The 26,190-nt window shown below is 45.0% G+C and overlaps 2 protein-coding genes and 1 long non-coding RNA gene across 3 annotated transcripts; 1 reads left to right on the top strand and 2 right to left on the bottom strand.

Annotated features, from left to right (window-relative positions):
* Positions 1-1,813: 1,813 nt before the first annotated feature.
* LOC6035505 (dihydrolipoyllysine-residue succinyltransferase component of 2-oxoglutarate dehydrogenase complex, mitochondrial) lies at positions 1,814-21,812 on the bottom strand. The gene is made up of 6 exons (XM_001845627.2): positions 21,526-21,812; positions 16,438-16,532; positions 15,489-16,166; positions 3,114-3,258; positions 2,749-3,054; positions 1,814-2,684 (listed from the first exon to the last, which is right to left on the bottom strand). The coding sequence occupies exons 1-6, from the start codon at positions 21,613-21,615 to the stop codon at positions 2,550-2,552; spliced, it is 1,449 nt and encodes a 482-aa protein (XP_001845679.1). The 5' UTR covers positions 21,616-21,812; the 3' UTR covers positions 1,814-2,549.
* LOC6045884 lies at positions 7,786-9,869 on the bottom strand. Its single transcript, XR_005278112.1, has 3 exons — positions 9,571-9,869; positions 8,437-9,513; positions 7,786-8,379 (listed from the first exon to the last, which is right to left on the bottom strand). It is a non-coding gene; the product is annotated as an uncharacterized LOC6045884 (long non-coding RNA).
* A 3,645-nt stretch (positions 21,813-25,457) lies between the features above and the next one.
* LOC6035502 (guided entry of tail-anchored proteins factor 1) lies at positions 25,458-26,189 on the top strand. The gene is made up of 2 exons (XM_038256156.1): positions 25,458-25,659; positions 25,727-26,189. The coding sequence occupies exons 1-2, from the start codon at positions 25,591-25,593 to the stop codon at positions 26,150-26,152; spliced, it is 495 nt and encodes a 164-aa protein (XP_038112084.1). The 5' UTR covers positions 25,458-25,590; the 3' UTR covers positions 26,153-26,189.
* Position 26,190: the final 1 nt, after the last annotated feature.

Raw genomic sequence — 26,190 nt, 5'->3', positions numbered from 1 at the left:
GTATGGTTGCCGTCACAGTTCGCGCACTTTACGCGTGGCTTGGTTTGTTCTGCCTTGTCCCCCAAGTCCGCCTTTCGTGGCAGTGCGCACGCCTCCGAGAGATGTGACTCACCGCACTTCACGCAGCGGGGCCGGAGGTTGCAGTTTCGCGAGCCGTGGCCGAATTTCTGGCAACGGTGGCATTGCGCTACGTCCGTCGGGTTCTTGGTGTAAAACCGCCAGTTTACCCAAAAACCGTCCAACGTCTTAGTCCGCCGCAGGTCTTGGATCTTGACGGTGCCGCGGTCGAAGTACAACAGGTACAGGGTATGCGTACCCGTGACTGTTGTCTTTCGCGAGAGCACTTTTATCTCCCGTGGCTTTATTCCGGCGTTCGATAGGTGTCGCTTCAGGTCGGCGATCGGACGGTCTTGGTAACCCTGCAGGACGACCTTAACAGGGGGCTTCTCGGGGTTGAATGTGTAGAAGTTGAAATTGCTACGCTTCAACTCTTCAAACACCAGGTCGAAATTCTTTTTTATTCAGTGTGATCACTTGCACTGCCGACTTACCGATTTTCAGACAATATCCGAGGCCTTCCAGCACCTCGTCAACATCGTCCGCCAACGTGTCCAAAACAAAAATTGGTGGTGGTCTTCGTTCCGTCAGAGAATTGTTCTTTTTTGACGTCGGCACTTTTTTTTTCCGTGCACGACCATCATCGTCGTCGTCGTCGTCGGTAGTGCTGCTACCGTCGGTGTTGTTATTTTCTTCGTCGTCGCTCAGCATCTGGAACTCGTTCCTGATGGGGATGTTGGCGGATGTTGATGAACCGGAACGGGTTCGCACTGGTGATCTTGGGACATATCCGGGATGTAGTAACTTTTTGTCGATGCCTTCAGCGCTGACGCTCCCTGCGCGATGGCGGCCGACACGGCGTTGGTTTGTTTACCTTTTTGCACACGGCCGGTAGACGAACTTCGCGGGTTTTTCGAGGCCGCACTCGAACTGCCACGGCCACGGCCGGCCTTTGGCATGCTGCAGGAGCAAACTCGCGGGTATTCACAATCAACAACGGCGAAAAAATCCGAAAAAACGATGGAGCACTGAGCACTTGACTGCTGCTTGCTCTCGTGCGTACACGGAGGTGATATTTCCATGTTTAGTGGTAGGGATGCATTATCAAGCATTCGCAGTGAATAAAGTTTATTTTTTTGATCTTCTGGTTGTACTTATGTAAGCAATTCGTTTGATTTATGTCAACAGTAATTAAAACAGGTATCCTTTTGCGATCTTCAGGGCAGAGAATCGGGAATTTATCAAAAAGCGAATAATTCAAGAATGATGGAAGACACTGGATTGTTGAAAGGTGTTTCAGAAGATTCCGAAAATGGCGCTGTCTAATACCGACAACCACAGGCCTCCCGTGTGAGAATGCACGAGCACGCCGTTACCGGAACTCTCAGTGGCGAATCACAGCAGGTTTCTCCTCCTCCAGACAATAGGACTTCTTTTATTTCAGTTTACTCAGCCCAGCTTCACCAAAATCCAATTTGAAACATTAGCAAAAAAACGCTCTCGATACGACGGCAATAAAGCAGCTGCAGCAGCCACCATATCTCATTCTTTATTGTACAACTTGTGACACTAATGGGAATAGTTCGCTCCAATCAGACGACACGACCATAGCGAGACTATCTGGAAGAAATTCCCACCCCCTCCCAAAACCACCGGATGCATAAAGTACGGGAACCATGCATCATCGGCTGAGATGAACTGGGCGCCACGAGACGGGACAAATGAAGATGCTTGATGTTTGTTTGTTTGTTCTTTGTTATTGTAGTGTACCGTTTAAATGGTTTAAAAATTTATTAGATATGAAAATAAATACAATGTGAATTTCGATCGAATAAATAATCTATCTACGGCCATTAGTAGTAACCATGTCGGTTTTCTTTTATTCTTAAGATGTTTTTTTTTTTCTCTTTAATTTGCCGTTCATTTCTGCACGGTAGCGCCAAAACGATTCTCATCATCGCGTCGTCGAAAACAAAGCCCTAAAACTGGTTCGGTGTTACGGATCTACACAAACGGCTGGCGGCGGCTAACGGTAGGTAAGTGATAGCGTTGACTTAGTACTTGCACGACGGAATTGGGTTGAAGAAAGGGTTAGTTTCTTCCTGGGCTGTAACAAAAATCTCTATTTTTTTCGTACCTCCGATGTACGATAACAAGCCTCGATAGTCTGGCAAAGCAACAACAAAAGGGTCAAGTGGGGTTTAATTTTGTTCTATCATTGGTTTCTTCTTTTTCTTTACTGTAAGATTCTTGCAATCACTAAAAATTCATTTCCAAACATCACAATGTTGGTGAAAACTTGGTTTACTATAGCGCGTGTATGTGTTTGTGTGGGTGTATTTATTTCGTCATCACCGTTGTCCTCGTCGTCATCGTCGTCGTCGTTTTCTGCCGTGATGCTACTTTTTATCGTTACTTCTTCTTCGACTTCGACTCCTAGTTATGTGTGTGAGAGTTTCAAACGGCGGCATTACAAGTTGTTTTTTTTTTGTTTACAGTCCAGCCAGGATGATGCGGGGATCCTCGACGGCGGCCTTGACCTTGCGCAGGAAGGTGACGGCCTCGCGACCGTCAATCAGTCGGTGGTCGTAGGTCAGCGCGACGTACATCATCGGTCGGACGACGACCTGAGGGCGGAAGAAGCACAATTTAGGTTACCCTTCCCAACATGGTCCAGCAATGTCAACCAACCTGTCCTTTCACCGCGATAGGACGCTCAAAGATTCCGTGCATGCCGAGGATGGCACTCTGCGGCGGGTTGATGATGGGCGTTCCCAGCAGCGATCCAAACACTCCACCGTTCGAGATGGTGAAGGTGCCGCCGTCCATGTCCTCGACCGCCAGCGTACCCTTCTTGGCTTTGTCGGCGAGGGCAGCAATCGACAGCTCAATGTCGGCGTAGTTCATGCCCTCGACGTTTCGCAGCACTGGCACGACCAGGCCCTTGGGCGACGCCACAGCGACCGAGATGTCCACGTAGTCGCGGTAGACAATTTCCTGTTCAATAAATCACATTCAAAATTTGAAATATTTCAGCGAAACTAGAAAAACCTCACATTCTCCTCGATGACGGCATTCACAACGGGTTGATCCTGCAGGGCGTAGGCGGTGGCTTTGCAGAAGGCAGACATGAAGCCAAACTTGATACCGTACTTCTTGACGAAGGCGTCCAGGTGCTGCTTGCGGAAGTCCATGATGAAGCTGAAGTAGAAGAGGAAATGATGTATGGTTAATAGGATTTGCGGGTAGCGTGTAAATCTGCAGAAAATCGTTCGGCAGCATCTTCCCAACATCAAATGGCAGAAAATTAAATGACAGTAATTTTGGACGGCAGAAAGAATGAAAAGGCAGAAATTTGTTTTTGTTTTGTTATTTTGTCCTCGAGGTGGGAGGAAGAAAAGACTCTCGAAAACGAATCCCATTTTCGGAAAAAATGCGGCTATTTGACATTACTGCCATTTTTTTTGTGTTATTCGATTTTCAACCAATAAACTTTTCAGCCATTATTGTTTTAATATTGTGTTCTGCCATGTAAAACTTATTTAAATGTTTTTAGATTGCATAATACAAATAGGCAGTTGCGTCTACCGGCCGGGTACAAAAAGGTAAACAAACCAACGCAGTGTCGACCGCCATCGGGCAGGGGAGCGTGAGCGCAGAAGGCATCGACAAAAAGTATCTACATCCCGGATATGTTCCAACCCGTCAGGTACGGCTCGCGGAACTGCATCCTTTCGCCCCGCTGCGTGAAGTGCCTCTCTGAGGCGTGTGCACTGCCGTGCAAAGCGGACTTGGGAGACAAGACAGAGCAAATCAAGGCGCGCATCAAGTGCGCCAACTGTGGAGGTAACCATACCAGCAACTACCGTGGATGCAGTGCACGGAAAAACTACTTCAAGGAGCAGGAAAACAGGAAGAAGAAGAGAAAGAAGAAGGAGGGGGAGATGATGATGCGGTTTCGGACCTGCCGTTTCAAGAAGGAGCAATTCCTGGCCTTTGGGGAGCTGATGATCAAGCACATCTATAATTGATTAAATTTTGCTGTGATCTAGTTGTACGCATTCTCTAATGCTATTGTGAAAGCAGACAAAAATCGAAACACGAGCGCAACCTGTCAAAGCCTGTTGCGCCACAGGCTGGTGTACACGCTTACGATAAACCGCTCCATTTTTGTATGGCGCAACAGATTGTTTTGCGCAACAGAAGAGATGCGCACTTCGGTTTGGTGGAAGCTGCATAATATCCCCTATCATTAGCAATGGAACACCCGACGGGGTGTTTCTCCAAATTGCCGCCAGGTTCGCTTTTGTTGTACGCTGTATCCCTCTTTTGGTAGATTCAATGAACTAAATTTTAACCAATAGATAGCACCACTGTAAAGTAAACAGTTACCGTACAGGATAGTAACACTGGTTCAAAATAATTTTAATGAAATAATAAGTTTTTCACGCCGTTTTCAAAATAAACTATGTAAAAGTTAGCGGAACTTACATATCTGCAGTGCAATATTTTTTTCTTATCGTATTATCGTGATATTTGCCCAAAATCAGAAAAAAATAAATTTTTCTTTCAATACCGTATGGTGGTACTGTACGGTAGGATTTGTTTATGTTTACTGCTGTTGTTGTTGTTGTTGTTTTTATTCTCGATTTTTGTCGTTCCTTTTCGCGGTAATTTTGCCGAATCGTCAGGAGTTACTTGTTTCAAGTGGCCGCAGCGAACAGAATCTATCCAGGACAAGCATGACCGGATGATTCTGCACTACGGCGACATGACCGACAGCAGTTACCTGGTGCATTTCGGCCGTCCGCCCGACGAAGATCTACAACTTGGCCGAGCAAAGTCACGTCATGGTTTCGTTCGACTTGAGCGAATACATGGCCGAAGCGGACGCCGCGGGGACGCTCCGGCTGCTGGATGTCATCCGGACGTGCGGGTTGGAGTACGGGAAGGTCCTCGAAATGCCGCAGAGCGAAAAAAAAACTCCGTTCAACCACGAATCGCTGTGGCGCGGGGAAAACTTCTTTCTCGGTCAGCTGATCTGCCTAGAGCTGGGCAACCTCGTGACTGGGGCCACGCCCAGGCGATCATCCGTTGGCCTGAGTTCAGCTAGCCTTGCCACTGGAAGAGGGTGACCAGTTAAGAACCTGGTCAGGACGACGAAATTAACTCCTCGCTTCGACCCAGGGCTGCCGATCTCGCATCGCCAACGAGGACTCACCCCAACTGTATCAGGCATGCGTCCCGAGTACACGCTCCTCGATTTGAGTCTGTTGTTACGGCCTAGATGTTTTCGAAATGGCCGTCTTGAAGCTACCGGATAATGAAAACGTCGTCTGGGCCGTCGAGAAACGCGCGGACGGTAAGTTTCTCACGCACTGCCATCCCACCTTCCGGAGCTGACTAACGACAATCGCCTAGTCCTCACGTTTACTAAACTTAAAGAGCCTCACCAAATCCTTTCATTGCAGGTCGACGCGTTCTTCATTTTAACCTTCGTGGACGGTGCTGAGCACCGGAGACACAGACAGTGGCGCCGTCCGAGTGACCTCTACGTAGGCGTGCCCTCATTCTATTCCTCGCCGAGTTGCAGAAACACCAGCAACTCCTGCTAACCCACGTCCGAGCTCCCAAGTTGGATGAGTCCACCTGGCCGGCCACACCTCTAACTCAGCACAGCGTTGCCGCCTGGAGGTCGACCGCGTTAAGCTTGGTGAACCGGCGCTACTCGGAATGTGCCCGGCCCAGCTGAAAGAGCTCGCGCTGCGTAGCGTTGAGGATGTTTGAGAAAAGGCGCTGCGCTTGCTGCTGGGTCGCAAGTTTGGCCAGCTCGACGGGCTAACCTTATTGCATAGTGTTTGTGGACTGTGGCCGGATGAGGAGCGGAACATGTATGATCGGTTTCGCGTTGTGAAGGTGCTGCCGATTTTCGACTAAGCGAAGTTTTAGTCAGTGGAGAAGGAAGTTTCAAGAATTTCGACGGCCACCAAGGGATCTTGCAGCACATTCCATTGGGTTCCCTTCGACGAAGGGAATCTTCTCGCTGGTGCCTTGCGGAACGAGCAAACCTCCCTGCAACAACAAATATTGTTCCTGCACTGTGTCACCCTCACCACCCAGCACGGATACGGCAAACACGAACGCCGCAAAACAATCCCCTGCAACCAAAGTTCCTTCGATCGTGGACTCGCGTGCGCCATACCACTGGTGTGTAGCCGCAAGTGTGACCACACGTGCGTCAAACCGTTCCAAACCAACGTCGCCGCTGGTTACTTGCTCCCATCGATCGTGAACTTGCGCACCAATAACCACTCCAGAGATGCGATCGTGCTGGTGCTTGCACCAACCCGATTCGTCACTTCAGAACGCCGAACATCCGCTACACGTGCATTTTTATGGTGCGCTGGAGGAACAACAGGTGAGTTGCGCCAGATAGACTCGGATTGCCTAAGTTAAGGTTTTGTTTTTTAGATAGCACACCAGGCTCGACGACGCGGATCGGATGCTGGAAATGGGCTTCGAGCCTCAGATTGGACTGCGACGTGGCCGAAGGGGGTTCGCCGGTGGAGGACCGCAACTTCTACCAGATCGTGGAAATTTGTGCGAAGAACGAAAAGGAGATCGATATTTTGTTGAGAAGAAAATCAAGGTTGAGGATCTGCTGAAGAACATCGTTCGGCATGGGTACGGATCGCCCTCGATTCACGGTGACAAGTCGCAATCGGAGAGCACCACGGTATGTTACTCGTCGTTCGGAAACGGTCGTCAGGCGCAGGAGGCCGTTCAGCAGCCTACGCTCGAGCTGTATGGCCAAGTCGATGCCCGGAAGAACGGGAGAATGAAGCCGGTACAACGTACGTGGTGCGTTGACCTCGGGTGGACCATGAAGGATTCGTTGGACCGTGAGTAGGTTGTTTCCAGAAAAAGTCGTTCGGTAACCGCTTCGGAGGACTGCCTGCAGACATGGAATGATCGCGATTCTGCAGTAGAGTTTAGATTTTAAGTGCGTTTTTGTACGATGTACTAACAGTACAGACTCGATTATCTGAAGCGCCCTATTTTGCAAATTTTGATCCAACTTGTAATTTTCCCACAACACTTGAATAGTTTGCCTTTCTATCTAGTTATCGGTAGACTTGAAATTTGCAAAATATGGCGCCTTCAAGGCCTTCGGATAGTCCAGTCTGGACTGTACTAGTTTAGCTTGTAAAATTCATGTATAATAAAAGTTTATTTTGGGGTTTCCGGTGTTGGGTTAGTGGGTAACCAAAAAGACCGTTGGTGCATCCGTAAGGAGAAACACGCCGTGAACTACGACTCTGGTTAGATCAGAATAGCCGACCTGCGACCAACACGCAAGTGCGAACAGAGCTGCGTCTGGTTCAGTCTTCACGAGTGGGATGAACAAAACGAACCCTAACCCAAAAATATGTTCACGGCGAACCCTTTAAGTGTGAATCAAGTCGCATTAGATCATCTTGGTTAACGTTCTCACCCTACTTGTCCCAAGAGCCCGTCATCATACGGCCGATGTCGCAATCGTTGCCGGCCCACGTGAAATTTTATTAGTACAAGACTTCGAAAAAGCGTTGGTCCACGTTTGCATGATCGGTTCTTCTATCGCTTTCACCCTCTCTCTCTCCCACTTATCTGTTGGCGACCGAAACGAGTGTTTCCCACAATCAGGCAGGTAAATCACACATTTTTTAGAGAAAAGAGATCGTTAGTAGAACTAAAGACGCGGCACACTGCCTAGATGATTCCGATCTAGTTTGCTATGTCCAGGGCGTCGCAGTCACGCGCCAGCCGCACGTACGCCATCCGGTCACAACCCTAGTGACAATTTGACTGAGTACTTCTTTCCGTGGTTCTTGTTGGCGCGCAGAAGGGTCAGGAACACCAGCATGTTGCTGTCCTCGACCTTCTCCATCACGGCTTCCGTCGTCAGCGGACAGTTGATGATGTCGTATGCGGTTGCGGTACAGACGCATAGTACGCGGCCAACGGAGTTTCAAACGGTCCTGATCTTGGTACGCTTAGTTTTCAGCAAACCGGCGGCACGAGCCATAGCAGCATCCTGGCTTCGATGCCGTAGGTGGCTGTGACCTTCTTGGTGGTGGGCTTCTTCGTGGCAGCCTTCTTCGCTCCGGAAGCTTCCTTCTTCTTGGCAGCAGCCGCTCTAGTGGCACCGGGGTTGGCTTCATGGCGGCGGCCGCAGTCTCCTTGGTATAGGCGGTGGAAACAGCAGTCAACGTCGGAGCTTGCCTCTTGCCTCCCTTAGCGGCCTTCGAATCAGTAGCAGCCGGACGCTTCTCAGCTTACCTTTGGAATCATATCATTATAAATCCGTTCAACATTAAACCGTGAACCAGACCTTACCTGTACAGATTACGTAGAAAATTCCACGGGCGCCTTTTTCCATCTGGTACAGCAGATAAATCGCTAGTTGGAGTTGCTCTCTCGAGTCGGCCATCTCGGACATTGAGGTCGACAACGTGGAAATCAACGGTCCTACCCTGGTTGAGGTTCCGGGTTATAAGAGCAAAATCACCTTCGGTCGACGTGGCTTATAAAGTTCAAGGATCGTCATCTCGACGACCCGGCCGGAAACGCTACTCGGGGATGTGGCGGTGGCGGTGAATCCGACGACGGGTGGTACGCGCGCTTGCGCGGGATTACGTCCATGCTGTAGCACCCGATACGGAAGGAGGAAATTCCGCTGGTTTTTTGACGAGTCGGTTGACGCGGTGTTTGGCACGAGGGCGGTCAAAATAACACCGGCACACGATCGGTACGATTTTGAGCTTGCGAAGAGGCATCGGCTGCCACTGGTTGAGTGGATTGACTGCAAGAGGAGGATTCTGGATGGGTTTGGTCACTTTACGGATCTGCCACGGTGCAAAGCTCGCATCAAGATGATGGACTATTTGACTGAGAGGAGTTAAACCTCACTCGATGTTACTTCCGGTTTGTTCGTGGTCAAAGGATGTACTCGTTCGGTGCCAAGCGATGGTCAAAAGAGCGGTTGAAGCGGTGAGGAGTTGTCAGTTGGAGATCATTCCTGACCACTTGGAGAGGTAATTGTTTCGCTGGCTGGAAAACTGCCACGATTGGTGCATTTCTGGTCAACTCTGGTGGGGTCACCAGATTCCTGCGTTTGAAATTAAGGCCAACGGCAAATTGTCCTGGATTGCTGCCACTTCACTAGTCGAGGCTCGCTAAAAAGGCAAAATCCCCACTCAAAAGCGAAACCTTCGAAATCACCCAAGATCCAGACGTGCTGGACACGTCGTTCTCCTGATCCCTGCCGCCCTTCTCAGCCCACGGATGGCCATCCAACCAAAGTCGCTTTTAAACGCTGGACCTCATTGAGACCGGACAGGACATCCTTATCTTCTGCGTCCCCCGAATGGTCATCCAGCTACGTACGCGGCCTGGTTGGCCGCGTCCATCAACCTTTGGAAACATATCATTAGAAATCCGTTCATCTTTTAAACTGTGAACCAACCTTACCTGTACATTTCGCGCAGAAAATTCCACGCGCGCCTTTTTCCATCTGGGACAGCAGCAGCGGCAAGTGTTCCGTTAGGGAGTGCAACCCCGGAGGGCAAGGACAAAGGCGACGGAATGGCTTGTGGTGTCCGTTCCGACGGAGATTTAAATCGCGGACCACAACAAACAAAACAAAATATTTCTGGTTTGACATCTCGTTTTGACTGATCTCGCTGTCAAAAGCGAGGCGAGAAAGAGAAAAACGATGATGGCGGCAGCTGTCACGCTGGTAGTAATCGATTTAAAAAATGTATGGGGAAAATCAGTTTAAATTCAATATTTCCCAAGTTAAGCATCGCTTATGCTTTAAATTTGACCTGGTAAAAGGTAATTTTTTTTTCAATCAGTAGGTCAAATTTTGTGAGGCTACATTGCGTAGTTTTTGAGATATTAATGAAAAAGTAATTTTCTCAGAACAAATTTGAATTTCTTACTACCAAACGAACAGCGCCATCTATGAGAAATTTTGGCCCGTCCGGTAATCCATTGCGTTTATGCATTGATAAACAGAAACAATTGCTCTAACATTGAATTATGACGTAACAACACCTGAAATGAACACAAAAACTCTGTTAGATGGGTGTTCCTGTAATAGCTTTGAGTCAGGGGTGTTAAAAAACACCCAAAAAGCAAAAACTGAAAATTTGGTTTATTGGACCTTTTAAAAAAAACTCCAGATATTAACAAATTGTAATTAGATTATTCACAATAAAACCGTATTGAATTGAAAAATAACTAATTTCGGGTGGATTAATCTTCAGAAAATCAGACGGTAGAAACCGTAATTTTTCCCATTAAACTACTTTTCTAAGAACTGATCATGTTCGTAAGATTGGAAAAAACTAAAAACAAAATAAAAGCAAGCGATAATACTTTGATTTTAAGGAATGGAAAATTCCTAAAGAAAAATCTAATATTCCACGCGCTACAGATATGTTTTTCAAATGAATGAAAATAAGAACATTTAACAATTTTGCCAAGTCTATTTTTTCTAATCTAATCTAATCTAATCGAACGCAAGCGCAGCCAGTCCGAAGAAAGCATCCTGGAAGAACTTGTGGTTAGATTACGCCCCAAGTTCTTTCTTGTCAATAGTAATAATTGCAGTACCAAGTCTATTTTTTAGTAAATTTCTAAAAACGGTTTTTGACATTTGTATATAGTTTCAGCAAAGTCCGATGCATCTTCCACGAAGCGCAACCCAAAAAACGCTGCGTCCAAATTGTGCCACGCCCTTTCACCCAAAAACTGACCCACTCCCCAATAAAGACCAGCGTTGCCAACCCGCATCCAACCATCAACACAACGAAAACCGGTCCCAGCTTGTCCATTCTCAAAATGTTTCCACTGGATCCGCCACAATCCGTTACCCGATTGGCATGATCTACGCCAAAAATGTTGCACAACGAGTTCCGCGTCCAAAAAGCCATCAAACCGGCCTCGAAGAACACCAACTCGGTCCGACGGAACCTGTTCTTGAGCGGGTTACGAGGTCCCGTGTAATAAAACGAAACAAAGATACCGATTGGGAGTTGATCCAGAATCACGTAACGACTAAGCATCAATCTGATATCGTAGCTCCTGGGATGATCAACGAGAAACTGAATCTCGCGTGAGCTTCCACAATATCCCAGATGATTATTGGTTGGGTCGATGATGTTAGATGAGGACGGATTCTGCTTCAACACTTGACTCAATCGAGGATCTTTCATGACCCATGTTGAACCGCTCGGGTCGGTCTCCACGGTGAATCCGGCTTGGAGCAGATCTTCTAACGTTCTTGGATTTGGAACGTGAGGGAAGCTTGTCATGTACGCGATGATCTTGGACTCGTACGTACTGGACAGTACGAAGGTGATGATAATCAAGTGGAAAATAACAAATTTCTCCAACCGAGACACGTGATTTAGCGTTTGTCGCTCGAACCCACAAACTGGCAGTAGGATGAGATCGTTCTGGAACAGGTCTGGGAAAAGTCCCATGAGGACACATGCAATAATCATCAGCGTTACTAGCATGATCCACAGTTCTAACTCAAAGGGAATGAAGAACAATTCATAGACCGTGAGCTGGCGGCCCCTCGGAATGGCAACCTGAAATTTGTCTGGTATGACAGAGCTCAAAAACTGACTATCAACTCTCTCCTTAATTGTAACATCCAGCCCAAACACAAATGACGTGGTGAGGCCGGTCACGCTTTGCCTTCGAAAGCATTCGTCTTCCGATTCGAAATCGAAGCATTTCATTCGACGAATTTCAAAAGTTCCATTCATTTGCTCAATCGTACTAAAGATCCATTCCAAAACTCGACCATTCAGCGGGTTCTTCTTAGTTGCCAAAAGTGTATCTATTTAGCGCATCTTGTACAAAATTCGTACGGTGTGCCCAGCTAGACGAGATGTTTGGTCCTCAAAAAGCTCATGAAATGCAACCGGGCCAAGCCACTCGTACAACTCACGATAGAAAGTATGCACACGTCGCACTTCAAGTCGATCCGTTCGAAGGAAAATCACGTCTAGCAACATTGCTTCAACAAAAATGCTGTTGATTTGAAAGAGCTCGGTTCGCGTTAATTTCTGATGAAAAACACAGATTTTAACGGAATTTTCAAACTCTTGCTGCAGCAGGTAAGAAGACAACATTTTCAAACGTGCGTGATGATAATCTCCAAAAATCAACAGCAACTTCGGTTGACGTTCATAAGTTAAGAACGCATCATCGAGTGACATCACTTTCTTTGGAATGCTCGCAAGTTCGCCGGATTGTAGCAGTTTGTCCATAGTATCCAGTTGATTCGGATCGTTCGACAGTTGGAAGGTCCAGCAGTCGAATATTCCGGTCGATTGATCCGCTAGGCGTTGGATGAGTGCGGAACTGTACAAATAAACAGGATGTCTTCGAGCAGCAGTACAATCGACGATGACAAAGAACAGCAGGGCTTTCCATCCGAAGGTCATCGTGATAATGCAGCGCTTTCAATGGTTTTAGGCTGAGCTGAGTAATTTGGTGGAATTGATAAGCATAACGTTGACGACGCATTTAAGTGCGGAATAATGGTTTTTTTTTCTGTTTGAGTATTAAGCCACTTAATCCTGATTACGAGAACTATTGTAGCGTGTTACCCATTTTTACTGTTATTAAGCATTTCCAGATCTATAACACAGTCCCTATTGAGAGGGAAAGTGCTGTTTCATCCAGATGCTGTAAACTCCTTTCCTTGTGCCTTGTGCGCTATGTATCGCTAGAACCGCGGTGACAATTTTTTCGTGTCATTTTTCAAGCTCTTCCCAGCAGCTATTATTTGCCGCGCGGGGTCTTGTAAAGACAATTGTCTTATTGCGGCGCTACTCTAGCGGTGTTCCCTTTGCTCTGATCTGGACAATGCGACTGGACTGCAGTGCAATACCGATCGGCTGGGCATTATTTACATGCGAAGACACGAGGAAAGTATTTTGGGAAGAGGCGCAAAGGATTATCCCAAGATCGATCACATGCTTGAAGAGCACGTGAAGCAACCGTTTTATACTCATGCGGTTGCTGCTACCTCTGAACTTAAACCTAAGGCTGCCACCCTGAGAAGAACCCATGACTTTCCGCTTATGAGGCGAAACCCGTAACCATTCGGCCACAGGAGGTTGGCTGGAATAATGATTACAAATTACAGGTAGGGGTTGTTTTTTGCGCTTTGTATGGTTTTTAAGTAGTAAAGCAGGTAAGACTATGAAAAACAAACTCGTCCTTTGTCGTGTTTGACAGTTTACACAAACTCGCTAACAAAGCCAAATGTATGCAGTCTGACGCTTCTGCAAACAAACAAAGCTGCCAAACTGTCAAAAAGAGCAAGTTTGTTTTTTTTTTGTTTGTCATAATCTAATACCTCCTAAAACTGCAATTGAGTGTTTTGTGTTTTGTGTTTTGAGGAAGAATTTCTGTGCTGTGCTTCACTCAAACCAAAGAATCAATTCGTAACAATTTTGAACATTAGAAGTGATGAACTTAACCAGAAGATTGTTTTGCTGGTTTCAAGAATTTTTTTCCTAGGACAACAGGCTGTTTGCACTGGATCAGCGTTTAATTTTGACAGATTTCGTAACCTAAACATTGAAAACAAACAATGGATGCTGCGACAATATCTGGAGAGTCGGATGATCTATAACGAGTGGAACTTCATTGGAAAAGTTAAAAAAATATTCCCCTTCACAATACGGGTGTTGTTGCTGAAAACCCCTCGCTCGTCAACAACCGACCCTCACTGCGCTGTGAAAAACACTACAGCCAAGCTGTCACCACGACAGGCGACCATCAGGTTGACAGCATGCTTCTCGTTCAAAAACCATTTTCGGAAAGCTTCGCCTGCTACGATGGGTCTCGTGGCGCAGGGGTAGCGGCTTCGGCTGCCGATCCCGATGATGCTATGAGACGCGGGTTCGATTCCCGCCTTATCCACTGAGCTTCTATCGGATGGTGAAGTAAAACGTCGGTCCCGGTTTCTCCTGTCTCGTCAGAGGCGCTGGAGCAGAAATCCCACGTTAGAGGAAGGCCATGCCCCGGGGGGCGTAGTGCCAATAGTTTCGTTTTCGCCTGCTACGATCGTCGCGGAGCGGTTTGTTTGCCGGACTGTGGACGCACGCGCTTGCATCAGAAGATGAAGTCCGGACGAGCGGTGAAATTTCGCACGGGTTCAGTCGGGGGCGAAGCGGGTGGACAATCGGTCAGTGAACAGTTTGCCCTGAGGGCGTCCACGCGTCGAGAGCAGGCGTGAACATGCCGAGAAAGAGAAGTGTGAGAAGGAAAAAGGGAAGTAAAGAAGAACTGGAAATAGCCGGAAGATCTGTTTTGTGGCATCATTAAACAAAATCTAGACCAACTGCTACAACAGCTTGGAATGAAGACGCAATGAACATTTTAAATGGAACAGACGATCCATACGCATAAAAAAGTTGTTTTCCAGTACGATTGGTATAAGGGCTCCTACCACCGAACAATAGGGCAATTCTTCAGCTTTTAAGCCAGGTAGTTTCAATGGATTTGGTTGCATTCATAACTGCATATATGAAGTCCGTTTTAGTAATGCAATGCAATTTCAAGAATATCTACATTATTCTTCACTGTTAATTAACGGCTGTTGCAGGCCAAACTGGAAAATAGAAAGTTTTTTGGATCAAGGAATATTGGATCTTTTTCAGTTTTTAGGACAAAGTTTAAATGTTGGAAAAAATCTATAAATCAAAACAGAACACTGAACTCCGCATGAACCAAACGATCAACTTGCTCAACAGCTTATCAGAATTTGCTGCTTTGTTTACTCTACACTACAGCGCCAACCGCCTTCATTCGCTGGCCAGTAGCCAAGCCCCCCAAACAAACCAAACAGAGTGGAGAGAGCACGTGACGACCCGCACGAGACCAAACTCGAATGGTAATCGCTCCGATATGTTTGTAATCAAATTGTATCAATCTATTTACGCCGCCCGTGCATGCAAGTTCACGGCCAATCCCGCAATCAGTAAGACTCGACTGTTGGCTGCGGCTGATAATTGGCTAGTACGTTGCGCCCATGTGATAATTTCGCTGTTTATGACCATCACGTGAGATCACCACGAATCGCGTCTGACGTCGGGCCGGCCCAGTTGGTGGCGACGCACCGTGGTCGGAGAAGGAAACTTTTAAGTTAAGCGATTTAATCTTTCCATCTGCCTGTACGAAACACGCACGGTTCTAGGTTTTCTATAAATGATGAATGGTATTTTCGGGTCGTTTGCGTTGCGTAACTTGAGATATTTGGCGTGCGCGCACGCCCCGTTAGACGCTGAGTCAACTGGCGCAGAATGACGACAGCTTCTAGCGCGGAATCGCTTAGCGATGATTCGTTCGCTTACCTCATATCGATCTCGTTGAACGTCGTCAGCATGGCGTTCGTGTTCTGGGCTTCCTTCAGGCGCGACGCAATCTTCAACCGCATGCGGGTCATCTTGACGTGCTGCTCAGAGCGCGTTCCGGTGATTTCTTTGCTGTAGTCCGCTGGGGGCACCTTCACCGTGGCCGCTTCGATGGCCTGTGCGTGACGGATGGCCGCGACGGGCATTTTGCTAATCGGAGCCGCTGGCCGCGGTGGTGGTGGCGGAGGGGCAGCAGCAGCGGCCGCTGGTGGAGGTGGCCTAGCGGCAGCCACTGGCGGGGGTGGTGGCGGCGGAGGAGCAGCCGCAGCCGGTGCAGCCGCCTCAGCGGGTTTGGCAGCAGCCTTGGGGGCTTCACCGGTGACCTTCAACTTGAACAGCTGCTGGCCGGACTTTACGGTGTCACCGTCCGCGACGAAGATCTCCTCGATGATACCGTGCGCGGGCGACGGAACGCCCACCGTGGTCTTGTCCGTCTCGATCTCCATCACGACCTCGTCGGCGGCCACGGCATCGCCCACCTTCTTCTCAAACTTTACGTCACCCTCCGACACAGAGTCGGCAAACGGTGGCACCTTCACGATCTCGGAACTCAGCAGCCTGGCCGAGGTGAAGATGTTTCGCTCCGAGAGCATCCATCTCGAGGCGACGATGGTAGATCTAGAATTGAAGAAAAACAAACAATATTGTGAATGAAACAAATTTGGCACTGTTTCAAATCAAACAAAACTGAAAGTAATTTACGCACAAGCGCAAGCTAAACTAGCGTCTCAAAATAACACAAATAAAAAGTTAGTAACGGAACCGGCGCATCAAAAGCGCGTTCAATAAACAACAAAATGCCAAACACTAAAAATAGTTTCAAATCAAAGTGAACAAGTGAAATGGAAAACGAAAACACCAGGACAAGTAAACAGTCAAAAATACTCACTGTTGCGACGATGGTGCTGCCTCGGTGGCGGCTGCCCGAACCAATCTCTGCAGAACGGCACGCCCCTGGTGGTAGGAACGGGAAGCTTGGCTGACCTAGAAAAATAAGAACAACAAAAACCTGCTTGAAATTTGACGTTTATCGTTGATTTTGGGGGGAGTAGGGTAAGTAGAGCAGTTATCGACATTCCATCTAATTATATGATAGGAAAATGAATTTTAGGACCATACGTAAATTAGCTAGTTTAGCCAATTTTATTTTAAGGGTGAAATAGTACGGTTAGTCCAAATCTCAAAACGAGTGGAAAATGGATTTCCGGAAAATGATGAAGATTTCTTCGTGATGAGTCTGCGTGAAGTGGAGCGCTTGCAGCGTCGGGATTTGCTACACCGGTGTCCCCGGTTTCGATTTGTGCGGAGCCCACTCTATTCGTTGAACATCAACTGTAGTGAGCAGGTTAGACTCTTTGTTTACACTTCGTCATTTGCCCATTTACATTGTTTTGTTTGAAATATATGCCCCTTTAAGAAAATCTCAAGGGTATTTTTCTGTTGTCTCATTTGCGAGAGAAAAGTGTATGGGACTACCATAAAAAAGTACATCCACAGCAGTTGACTCAACATACTGCGAATCAAAACAATACCGTCTACAATCACCAATTACTTCCCTGTCCCACATTGGTACGTCCCTTTCTTTTAGCCGTCTCGACTCCGACCATTGCTGGTCAAAGCTTTACGAGTCGTTTCCACAGGCCACCAGCAAGGTCACACTTTGTCATCATGATGACGAAACCAAGCCAACGTGGAGGTAAGAAAATAGGACAATTGCAAGGAACCAGAGCTATACTGTGCTGATCAAGAATGATCTAACGGGACTACGGAAATAGTCAGAGACGCGCTCCTTCCAGGATGTTTCTCGCCTGAGCGTCAACTGAAGAGCATCATTCACCCTTGGCCTGCAATTTCGATCAATTCCTATTTCCACAAAAAAAGCATGAAAACCATCAACAATAATTTCATCATAGAGAGCAATTTGAAATTAAGGTGTTTTTGCCAGGACCCGTGGTTTAGGGGTAAGCGTGATTGCCCCTCACACAGTCGGCCTGGGTTTGATCCCAGAAGGTCTCGGTGGCATTTTTCGAGACGAGATTTGTCTGATCACGCCTTCCGTCGGATGGGGGAAGTAAATGTTGGCCCCGGACTAACCTAAAAAAAGGTTAGGTCGTTAGCTCAGTCCAGCTGTAGGAGTCGTCTCCCTGGGTCCTGTCTCGGTGGAGTCGCTGGTAGGCAGTTGGACTAACAATCCAAAGGTCGTCAGTTCGAATCCCGGGGTGGATGGAAGCTAAGGTGTAAAAAGAGGTTTGCAATTGCCTCAACAATCAAGCCTTCGGACACCTAGTTTCGAGTAGGAATCTCGCAATCGAGAACGCCGAGGCAATGCTGTAGAGCGAATAATTTGATTTTAATTTGCGTTTTTGCTATTAAAAATTAAGAAAAAAAAATTACGCCTTTTTGAAGAGCGTGCCTACATTTTCGCCCCACCGTATTCGCCACCCACCCAACCAAAACAACGGTATTGCGGGTTTTTAAGGAAAAAAATTGTTAAACAACTATTTTATCATTGTGAAACGTTACAGTCAGTGATAATACAGTGATATTTGCGACCTCAGTGATAAAAAAATGGGTCTAGAAAGCCTTCAGAAGGAGTCCGATTCTGGCCAAGAATCGTTGAGCAAGGATCACGGCTATGATACACAGTAAGTAGCAAGTTGGTTTGACGATGTGGTCTATATTGAAGTGACGTTTCTTGGGGTGCCCCTCCGGAAGTGGGAGACATGGCAGCTGACGACTAGGCCACCCCGCGACACCATCCTGCCTTCTCAAGCTTTGCATAGCTTCAATGGTTACGGAGGCGATGATTTTGTACGACATTCCTCCTAAACCTCCCTACACTAACTTTTTGTCCTGAGCAATTCCAGCCCAAAACAGGAATTTTTTAGGTACTTTTTTCTCGACCCTCTCCGATTTCAATGAAACTTTGTAGACATGTTATCCTATGCCTATAAAAGCCATTTTTGTGTATTTGGAGCCAGTTACACTCGATAATGACATTTGAGAAGGGCGTAAGTGTTTTAAATATTTTTGTATTTCGTCATTTAAATATTGCTGTATCTCGAAGCCATTGCATCGTATCAAAAAGTGGTCTAAGACAAACTTGTAGGAAATTTGACGGGCTTTCCGAAAAAAATACACTGAAAGAAAAAAGCACTCCACTTTTATGAGATTTTTTGATTTTTGAATTTAAACTTGAAGGTGAGCCCACGATTTTTGTGTGAAAATAGCCTAAAATGTTACAAAAAGACTCACGAGAAATGCAGGATGGAGCAACTCACCTAAAAAAATACAAAAATCATTTACCGAAACTGTTTTTTTTTTCAAAAGTGCATTAAACGTCAAAATTTTTAAAAACTGAACACGAGAATCGATTCTCCAGACAATTTTACATAAAAGTCTCCATATTGACCATTGTCCTAAGTCCAATCCTTGTGAAGTTACAGCGGTTTTAAAAATAAAACGTTTCTTAATCCACCATTAGGTGGGTGGTGCCTTCCTCACATTTACAAAGTAATAATGAAAATAAGTTTATGAAAAAAATATATACCTGATACAGACTTTTCCAGAAAACATGCAGACTCTCATTTGAAGCAATATGGCAACCGGGCGTTTCGCATCTGGCGCGACTCTCGGACGTAAACAAAAAGACCCGGCATTTTGAGGTTATGCAAAAATCACCCTTTTTTGTATCTACAAAAATCTTTTTCTTGGCATAACTTTTTAAATACTTTACTAAACAAAATAAAATTTAATAGGGTCTTAGGGGACCCCAAAACGAACAGAATAAGGTGGATCCGGCCAAAATCGGTTTAGTCAGTTCTGAGATAATCGTGTGGAAAAAAACGTGTCTACACACATCCCCACAGACATTTGTTCAGAATTTGATTCTGAGTCGATAGGTATACGTGGAGGTATATCTAGGAGGTGTATTTAAGAAGTTCATTTCTCGAGTGATTTTATAGCCTTGCCTCAGTGAGGTGAGGAAGGCAAAAATGTTGAAAAAATTTGGCAATTTCTATATGACAGACTTAATTTTTCAGCCTCCTAAATATCTTTACCGGAAAGCTCATCAAATTTCCCATAAGTTTGTCTTTGACCACATTTCAATTGGATGTATGGGCTTACAGATATAAGCTAACTACATTGATCATAACTGAAAATATAATATTTTTTCAGTGTAGTGTAGTAACCTGGATAGTAAATTAGCTTATATCTGCAAGCCCATGCATCCAATTAAAATGTGGTCAAAGACAAACTTATGGGAAATTGGGCCTGCTTTCCGGTAAAAATATTTTTGAGACTGAAAAATCAAGTCTGTCATATAGAAATTGCCAAAAACCATCAAAAAACCTATTTTTTCAACAATTTTATTTTTAAAACCGCTGTAACTTCACAAGGATTGGACTTAGGACAATGGTCAATATGGAGACTTTTATGTAAAATTGTCTGGAGAATCGACACGAGTTCGGTTTTTGAAAATTTTGAAGTTTAGAGCACTTTTGAAAAAAAAAAACAGATTCAGTAAATGATTTTTGTATTTTTTTAGGGTGAGTTGCTCCATCCTGCATTTCTCGTGAGTCTTTTTGTAACATCTTAGGCTATTCTCACAAAAATTTTGAACGAAGAAAAATCGTGGGCTCACCTTCAAATTTGACTTTTAAACTTAAAAATCAAAAAATCTCATAAAAGTGGAGAGTTTTTTTTTTCTTTCAGTGTATTTTTTTCGGAAAGCCCGTCAAATTTCCTACAAGTTTGTATTTAACCACGTTTTGATACGGCTTCGAGATATAGCCATATTTAAATTACGAAATACAAAAATATTTAAAACACTTACGCCCTTCTCAAATGTGTAACTGGCTCGATATACACAAAAATGGTTTATGTATGTCTAGGATAACATGTCTACCAAGTTTCATTGAAATCGGAGAGGGTCGGGTACAACCGATTCCCTATTTGACATGGAATTGCTCTCCTGCAACTGCTCGACCCAGAATCCCCAGATGTCCCAAGAACCGGTAAATTATGGACCTTCATGTCTAGATTGTGAAACCAGACCAGATCCGATTCAACAATAATTGAAATTACAAAGTTATGTATTTAGGATCATACAAATCTGTGTTTGTTGTGCAATTGTAGTCAGAGACATCAGAAACATGCATTTTGATCCATTTTGAGGATTGTCAGGTTAAAATTCACTAAATTTTAACGAAAATTTAGTGTTTTTCAATATACGTCGGAACTTGCAGAAAACACTACATTCGCCCCTCGTGATTGGCTGAAAACACAAGGGCGGAAACTCAATTTGGTTTGTTTTGATTGATGTTGTTGATTAGCCCTTTTGTTTTTGCTTGTAAAACTACGTATTTTCGGAATTTTGAGATGTTGGAGGGTGTTTTAGAATCAGTTTTGTTCGCTTTACATGATTCTGATGAAAACTCAGTTTGTTTACAACTGAGGGTTTCGCCCTTTTGAAAAGTTGTTACTGATTTTGCATGAAAAAGTAAACAAAAATAGTATGCCAAACAAAGTAGGGCAACAAATGACACAATTGCCCTAGCACAAAAAATTGCACACATCGCAGCATGCGGCGATGACAAAGTTGCCGGGGGCGAGAAGGAAGGGGGCAGCAGACACATACGAGAGAAGTTTGCAGGGATTCAATCGATTCGCGATGGGGCTGTTCAGGAGAGCAAAATTTCGTAAAGATTTAGCAAAAAAGTGCTCTGATAACAACGAAGCAGCGGGCTTATCAGCGAATTGTCCCGACTATTATTAGCCGAGCGAGCCTCTCCAGCGGCACGTTGGCGAATATTTCCCTCGGCAAGATTACATAATACTGAAGATGGTCACAGAATTTTCACCTTACTTGATTTGTGAGACGAATCTTCAAAGGAAACTCTACCAACTGACGAGTCACGGGTCATAAACAATGTTCCGGGAATTTGTCCGGGACGACGAGCCCCTTCAATCTTACCTGCTGGTTGCTTCCCTCCAGCGATCGAAGGCTGATTCGAAGCGCGGTTCGCGGGAGGTTACGCGACGAAATTGATAGCAATCCGGCCATCGTTCGCGCAATCTATACACGGACTGGTTGTCGGGGTCGAAACACGTATAGCCCGAAGGACCACAAAATCCTTAGTATTCTGGAATGCGAACCGAATTTCACACGACGACCACGACTCACAAACCTCCCGACTGGATGGCAGCTCTTTTCGTTTGCAGCGAGGTTTTTCCTTTCCCTGCGGAGCGCGATGACGTTTGTGACAGATGACGCAACGAGTGAGCAGCAGTGCCGCCGAGTGGTCGGTGGTGGAAGCTTGTTTGACGGATACAGAGGCTGATTTTTTTAGGGATATGAATGTTAAAGTATGCTGTGAAGTGTACAGATATTTTAATCCACGCTTTAGGGCCAATCGAGAAATTAAAAGTGAGAATGTGTGCGTGCAACATGGAGTTAAACTTTTCTAAGTGCTCTCCCGCATAGTCAACAACCATACAGTCACCATTTGTCGAATGATTTTTCCTAAATGATCTTAATAATACACCAAATAGGGTGCAACCGTACATTTTCCATTCCCCAAACAATCCTACAATTTATTAAATAGGTCGTTAGGTAATGTTACAATACATTTTTACAAGGGATTTTTTTCGTGGATCATAGTCATACCCTACCCCAAACTGTTCAATTCTTATTTTATGTGAACCGTACCACAAATTAATAAAATATGATTTTAAATGGTGAACTGCTTTACCGACACTTACCGACACCATTTGAAAAGGGAGGAGCCAAAAAATGAACTTTACAAATGTTCTGGGAACTATGGATTTAACGGGAATGGTAAGTATATGATTATTAATGGTGAGCGTTTTTTTTTGTAATGTCCGGGATTTGTTACCGTTTGATGATGATGTCTCCTGTTGATTCTTCCGTGGTGCTGCCGCCTTATCTAATTGAGCTATCTCAGTTACATTACGTTTGGCGGTTTAAAATGCATTTTATTATGAAATGTGGCCTCAAAATTTATCATAAATATATCGTAACATGTATGGTAGAACCATACAAATAAATTATAGACCAATCACATGGCGAACAGTTATCGTTCTGATAATGGTCAATCAATTGATTAAATTATTTGGACTTATAAAAATTATCACGAAAATAAATTAGCTTTACATACAAACTATATGGCAAACAGGTATATCGTTCCATGAATTGTTGAACAATGGTTTGAATTGTTGGGACTTAGGAAAATTTTCGCTGAATTCAGGTATATCGTTCCATGAATTGTTGAACAATGGTTTGAATTGTTGGGACTTAGGAAAATTTTCGCTGAATTCAGGTATATCGTTCCATGAATTGTTAAAGTATTATTTGAATTATTCGGACTTAGGATTTTTTTTTTGCTGTAGTTCAATTCGCGATCAAAAGCTCAAAAATTCCGACAGATGGCGCAAAGCATCGAAGAATGACGATTCAAATTTTCGCTGTTCGGTTACATATGTAGGTTACATATATAGGAATGCAAACTTAAAATTGAATTTACAGCTCATAGAACAACTTTTGAGAAAAAAATCAAGTAGTACGATTGTTAACTCTTTGCCCTCTATAAATTAACGCAATAAAAAAAAATTGAAAAAAAATAATGTTGAAAAAATAATATTGTTTAAAATGATAGAGCATCAAAAGTTAACAGAGTATCAGCTCGAATTTTTGCTCAAAAGTTGTTTTCAACGCTGGAATTTAACAAAACAGAATTCGCATACATAACCTCAAAGGGCGGAAATTTCAATCGACATTCTTCGCTCTGTTCTGCTACTCAACACTAGGTGTCGCATGTCGTTTGGCTCTTGAACGGCAATTGGCTCAATCATACAATACCTGTTTCAAATAATCCTAAGCGTTTGGCGAACAGTTATATCGTTCCATGAATTGTTGTACAATTGTTTGGATTATTGGGACTTAAGAGTTTTTCGCTGAGCTTCAAGTTGGAAATACTACGTCGGCTATCTTATGTTTTAACAATAGCTGTTCCGAAAAATCCTTACCATATGGCGAAAAGTTATATTTCTCCATGAATTGTTGAACAATTGTTTGAATCATCGGGACTTAAGAAAATTTTCGCTAAAATTAATTTTTGGCTCAATCATACAAAAACTGTTTAAAATAATACCAAACATATGAGGAATAATTATATCGTACCATTAATTGTTGTGCAATTGTTTCAATTATTAGGACTTAGGAAATTTAGGAAATTTTCCGCTTAGGTTTCTTTGACTAAATCATACCGAGTATCATAACTTTTATCATATACCGGCTACAGTACTATTATGTTCTAACAATAGCTGTTTCGAACCATCCTAATCGTATGACGAATAGATACCGTTCATTAAATTGTAGAAAAAAAAAAATCAACCATTCGAATATGTCAAGATAAGTGTAACAATTCGGGAAATAGTACCATTTTAATTTTGTTATATGGTCGTGACATTATATCAACAATATCACAAATGGTAACCATACCAGAAATAATTTTCTTATGATTTCGACAGTTTCACCACAGACAAACAGACGTGACTCTCCATACAAGTTATTTTTGAAATTCATCGTCCTTCATCAAACCACCAAATCACGGCGACGCCAGCGCTGCCTGGTGAGTTTATGCCGAAGCGCAGCCCAAACACACCAATACAAACCCATTACTGTCATGTGTCATGTCAGTGTATGCGTGAGACAATCAAGCCTTAACGATTGTAAACATTAACAGCTGTTTCGAAATAATTTTGTTGTTGCTGATCATCAGTAACAAAATCAAAATAAATAAATCAAGACCGACGGCCGAAAATGACGGTGGGTCGGTTCCACGGTCGGTTCCGTTTCCAATGGCAGAACCTCATGAGGCAAATCATGCGGCAGCACCTGCAGCGATGCACGACAAACACAATGACAGAGACCACACCACTGGTCCTCCCCGTTGCTTGCATGTTCCGTCTAAGATTCCTTCTCCACATGAACCATTACACCTGACATCAACATCAACAAGATATCCCGGTCACGAAAACACCAGTAGTGGCCGCCGGAATAGGAAAATCTAATTCAAAACTAACGGAATTGATCCCCACGATGGGCATTTGGAAACATCTGCGGGGAACGTGTCCACAGCGCAATTAAGTTGCCAGCCAACAAAACCAAAAGGGCCGAATGAGACGAAAAAAGTCACGAAGAGTGGCGCTCACGATCGACGCAACATCGTCAAAATGCCAAAAGGACGACCAGCAGCAGCAATCTGAGCAGCAGGATAAGCAGGTTGCTCCGAAAGAGATGACTTCACCACAGGATCCGGCTTTCTCCGCAGTAGCGGGCGCCTCAGCAGCAGCCTCGACTTCGGCAGGCAGTGGAGCAGGCTTATCTGGTTGATAGTTGGGTAAAAGGTATTCCCTCGCTGGTCAGCCGCTCATCTGACTCTGGCCGAAACTTCCCCAAATTTGACCCGCAAAGTCTGGGTAGTGGATCACCGTTGGAATTTCTGAATTTCATAATATTTTTTTGTTTTCATTTGCTGCCTCACACGTGCTCATGCTCAACTTGAAAACAAAAACACACGTATCACCACACACTGAGAAAAGACGGGCGAGCTGTCACGACAGCAGCGCCATCAGCGCCGGGTGAGTGGATGCCGAAACAAAATTGAATTTGAAATAACCGTTTTTGGAGGACGATGGTTCGGCACTCGAGTGTCCCGTCTGTTTGTCTGTGGTTTCACCTTTGGTATTTGATTATGCGGGTAAGCACGTGATTTATGGATGGTCCCGAAGTCTTCAGAAGATCTTGCAGACTTCTGAACCATCACTTTCCTGCCCCTCAAGATTTTGACACGATGCGTTGACAAACCAAAACAAAACATATCAAAATTTCGCTAATAATATTTTAGCTAATAATTATTTTGGGTCTTGGTGCCGTGCATGATTCTGTCGATTTTACAAATTTTTAATTTAAGTGAATCCTATTAAGTAAAATTAGTTTTTTTTGAATATCTATAAAATGTACATACTTTTCGCCGTAACCATAATTTGCTTTCTGATGGCGTTCGTTTCGAAATTAACAAAAAACGTAAGTATTGGTTAACGCCGGCCAACTTGAATTTAGCAAACCTGATTCCAAAAATGTCAATCCCCAGCTCCTGTCGTTCCTGCTCCGCGACAGCCCGGAAACGCGCGCCCTCAAAGCCGAATCGGACCAGATCCGTCGCGAGCTGTCCCGCATTTCGATGCGTGACAATTACACAGGTTACGTGAAGGTCGAACGCAAGCTGGTCGCCGTCGACACCCAGCTCGGCGAGGCCAAATCGAAGGACTCGTCCCGGCGCACGATTTACGAGTTTGGACTGCGCTGGGGGCTGTACGGCGTGCTGGCGTTTGTGCTGGTGGTCATTTCGATCTTTTATCGCTACACTCCGGTGGTGGTGTTTGGGGACAACTTTAGCTTCGATCCGTTCGGGCGGGTGCTGAGCTTCCCAACCGGGGTTCCGAATGCCGTCTCGACCGTGTTTTGGATCGTGGTGAACAACTTTGTCGCGAGGACCGTCGCGGGGTATGTTAAGTAAGGGGGACGTTTCTTTTAATAAATTTGAGGAGAATGAAG

The sequence above is a fragment of the Culex quinquefasciatus genome, chromosome 1 (genome assembly GCF_015732765.1).
Source record: "Culex quinquefasciatus strain JHB chromosome 1, VPISU_Cqui_1.0_pri_paternal, whole genome shotgun sequence".
Lineage (NCBI taxonomy): Eukaryota > Metazoa > Arthropoda > Insecta > Diptera > Culicidae > Culex > Culex quinquefasciatus.
The sequence above is the reverse complement of the archived record's forward strand: the minus strand, read 5'-3'. Positions and strand labels throughout refer to the sequence as shown.